At 33.9% G+C, this 3,983-nt stretch overlaps 1 protein-coding gene across 1 annotated transcript; it reads right to left on the reverse strand.

Moving 5' to 3' along the window:
• Positions 1-1,358: 1,358 nt before the first annotated feature.
• On the reverse strand, positions 1,359-2,663 carry LOC107956990 (F-box/kelch-repeat protein At3g27150). The gene has a single exon (XM_041112550.1). The coding sequence runs from the start codon at positions 2,661-2,663 to the stop codon at positions 1,509-1,511; it is 1,155 nt and encodes a 384-aa protein (XP_040968484.1). The 3' UTR covers positions 1,359-1,508.
• Between the last annotated feature and the right edge of the window lie 1,320 nt (positions 2,664-3,983).

Genomic DNA, 3,983 nt, shown 5'->3' on the forward strand with positions numbered 1-3,983 from the left:
GAAAATACTATTCAAGTATTCATTATCTCGCACAGAAGGATTTCATTTAATTTATCTTTTTGGACGCAAAAGTTGAATTATATTTTTTATTTAATAAATTTAAATTACTTTTTATATGTTAAATTAAAGAGTAAATTGATTTTGCTAAAAAAATTATCTTTATATGTTAAAATAACAAGATAATAACAAATATTTCTCACTAACATGATCATATTTTAAAAAAATTAAATTCCTAAAAAATAAATATTTTTATCCATCTTCATTTATACATTATTTTTCAAATAATTATAAAAGGGCTCAGTTTTTTTTGAAAAAAAATTAAATCCCTCCGAACTTTTTGCTCCCAATTGAGTTATTAAACAGATAAATTTGGTCAAATAAACACTTTGATTGACGTTGACAGTTAGTTTTTAATAACAACACTAACGTGGCCGTTAACAGATGTCACATATACATTGTTTGTTAATGTGGTAGTGCCACATCATGCTAAATGTTGATGTAGTAGTGCCACATATCATCGATTATCTAGATTCATTCTAGAATTATTAAAAAAAAATTCAATAAATTTTATATAGTGTCTAAAAAATAATTTATTAAAAATTATAAAAACTTTATAAAAATATTTTTATAAAATTTATAAAATCTTTTTATAATTTTAAAATTTAGAGGACAAATGGATGTCTAGATTCATTGTGTACTTATTTTAAATATATTTTATTTTTTGCCATCGAGGATAACATTGCACTACCATATCAGTGATTGAAAATGATGTGATAGTGTTATGTCATCAAACAGTATTGATATGGCGTTTATTAACGACTATGTCCACGCTGCTATTAATCACTATTGAATAATGTCAATCAAAGGGTTTATTTAATCAATTTTGTTAGTTTAGAGATTTAGGTGTAAAAAGTTTGAAAAAACTTTATTAATTTTTTTAAAATTTAATGCCATTAAACCTTATAAAATAGCTATAAAAATATTTAAAAAAATATAAAAAAATTATTAAAAATTGTCTATAATGAACCTGAACAAATTCATTCAAATTGATTTTAGATTAATTCATTAAATAATTATAGACAATTATGAGGATGCCATGGCACACCTAAAAAAATTCCCGCAACTCAACAACTTAGTATAAGTATTTTGATATGAAGCTAATATGTGTGATGAATCAAGAAACAATTTTTATGAGTATCGGTACAACCGTGTCAACCTGTCATCTACCTATATCAACAAGTAGAATAAATGGCCATATGGTATTTTCTTATCTTTATAATTTAATATAATTGATAATTTAAATGTTGATGAAAGGATTTTTTTGATGGGGGAGAAAAAGTAAAACAAAAATGGAGAAATATTCAAGATTATTTCCAATGGATTAATGTTGGAGGAAATTTTCGTGTTTAGGGACGGATTTACTAATGTCTTTTCCGAAAATTTCTGTCGAAAAGACTGGGGTGCCATATGTGGAAAAGCTTATTAAACAGTAACGTGCGAGTACAAATTCAAGCCACCATGACTGAACAGTTGAGAAGAAAGAAGTTAAGGCGGTCTTCGCAGCCCTCAACGCGCCGCCATTTCAAGTCATCCGACTCCGGCCGCGGGCTGCAAGTGTAGATAGTCATGCCACTGTCATTGCCGCCACTTGAAACGGAAGACGAGAATCCGATCACCAGCAGCTCATTGCCAAGAGACTTGAATGCCACACCCCATCCTTCATGAAGATCAGCTCTAACTGGTACTTTTCCCAAATTCTTCCATGTCTTGCTGCTCTTCATGTACACCCTCACCTCATTGCATGATGTTTCAAGACAGTAAAGCTCATTGTTCACTACGGCAACAAGCGGTGGCGATTGCAGCGACATCGCAGCAGCGGCTGCAGCTGGTTGGTTATCAGTACTATCATCTTTCAACATATCTGGGATCCATTCCCATGTGTTATTGTCCTTATCATAAGCCTCCCCACAAGTGAGCTGATTGTTGTGCTCATCTCTCCCACCAATCACATAAAACTTGCTGTCCATGAAACAACCTGAGCAAAGCTTCCTCTTCTGATGCATCCTAGGCAGCAACTCCCACGATTTCGTCTCCGGGTTATATTTCTCGGCCGAATTCGAGACTCTAGTATCCATCCCAATCCCACCAGCCACAAAAGCAAAGGTGCCACAGGTTGCAGATGCAAACAAGCACCTAGGATCAATCATGGAAGGACCCTTGAACCATTTACCTGTTTCGAGTTCAAATCTCCACACGACAGAACCAAATGTTTCCCTGCCGGATACAATTAAATGGCTCCCAGCACAAACTGATTCCTTATCTCCATTTATAAAGCATATATCCAATGATGGTAACTCTGGGAGCTTCCTGCAAGACTTGAACAGCCTATCACATGCCCACCAACAGTTTTGGCCACTAGGTGACATGAATATGGATGATTCTTTGAACCCAATTTCCTTCCTGATTTTGTTCAACTCGCCACTCTTTAGAAGATCCGAGAAATGCTTGTTTAGCAAGTAAAGTTTCCAATGCTCCGACCTCGGAAATCGAGCCAAGATCAAGCTCTCTAGCTCATCACTGAGCTCAGGAACATATGAATAATCTACATCCTGAGATCTTAAATCTGAGGGGTCACTGCAGCTCTCCTCAGCCATGTTGTTCATCAGAAAACAGGTAGAGGATTACATGAAAACACCCTACAAAAGCATAGCATGTTGGACATAAAGCTTACAATTATTTCAGATCAAGCTGATATACTCATCTGACATATTCAGATTATATTAGCATCCTTTCATGAACTAATATATACATATATATAACAGAAAACAACCAAAAGGGTGTCTGGAAATTATGAAAACAAAACAAAGTACAACAGAAACAATACATTAGACGTAGAGAAATATAGAGAATGAAGAAGAGAAGCTTACTTATCAGAGAGGGTAAGTCAATAAAATGAAAAACAAAGAAGTCTACAGTTTGTAGAGAGTAAATAGTAACAAAAGCTATAACATTTGAAGCAAAGAAAGAGATAGAAGAGATATATAGAGAAAGAAAAGAGAACAGGGTATCAGAGTAATGAATTTACAATTGCAAGAAACCCCCCCATTTGCGGGAGATTTTTGGCATTTAATTTAGAATGGCTCATATGTTGGATTTACAGTAATGATGCATTTGGTTTTATTATTTATTGTTTCAATCGTCAAAGAGATGTTTTTAATTCAGAAAACAAATATTTGATGCTGCCCATGATTAACATCTCCTTTTCCTTGGTTGGCTCATTTCTAGAGATACTGAAAAAATGTAGTCTTTTGATATCAAAGAGTAACAAAAATTGAGAATGGCCAATACTCAATTCAAGTAATAGAATAATATCACTGTTAATATTGGGCCATCACATTTACATATTTTATATTCAGATTGTACCATATTAAGCTAAGGTTAGAGATTAATGAGAGTTGCCACACCCACAGCCTAGAAATGGCATTCCATTGGATGGACATCTCTTTTAGAGGGTTCGTTTTTTCACATTTTTTAATGTGGTAGCTGTCCACTGATTAGTGTTGGTGGATTTGCCACTGATTTAATAAATCCAAGAGTCATTGTCATAGTTGAATAGGTATAGCATTTGAGTAAGATAGATGTCTGCATTTAGGACAAAGGCCAAATCAGCTTTCGCCCATAGATAAGGAAAAAAAGCATGTTAATAAACCTTGAAATGTTAACACAAGAAATTAAAGCCCCCACTAGTTCAATCACAGTCGCCAACACCACAAGGTTCATGGAGGTGAAAGGAGTAACAATTATTGATTAAATTAACAAAAGGGAGTTACCTAAACCCACCACTTTTTAAGGATGCTTTCATAGATCTTCTCCACCATTAGTGGACAATTGGAAATTGGAATAATGCCACCGCACTCTTTCTCATTCTTTTCACGATCAACACTAATCCTTTCGTATTATATTGCAGAAGAAGACATGTTACG

This window comes from Gossypium hirsutum, chromosome A05, assembly GCF_007990345.1.
Source record: "Gossypium hirsutum isolate 1008001.06 chromosome A05, Gossypium_hirsutum_v2.1, whole genome shotgun sequence".
Lineage (NCBI taxonomy): Eukaryota > Viridiplantae > Streptophyta > Magnoliopsida > Malvales > Malvaceae > Gossypium > Gossypium hirsutum.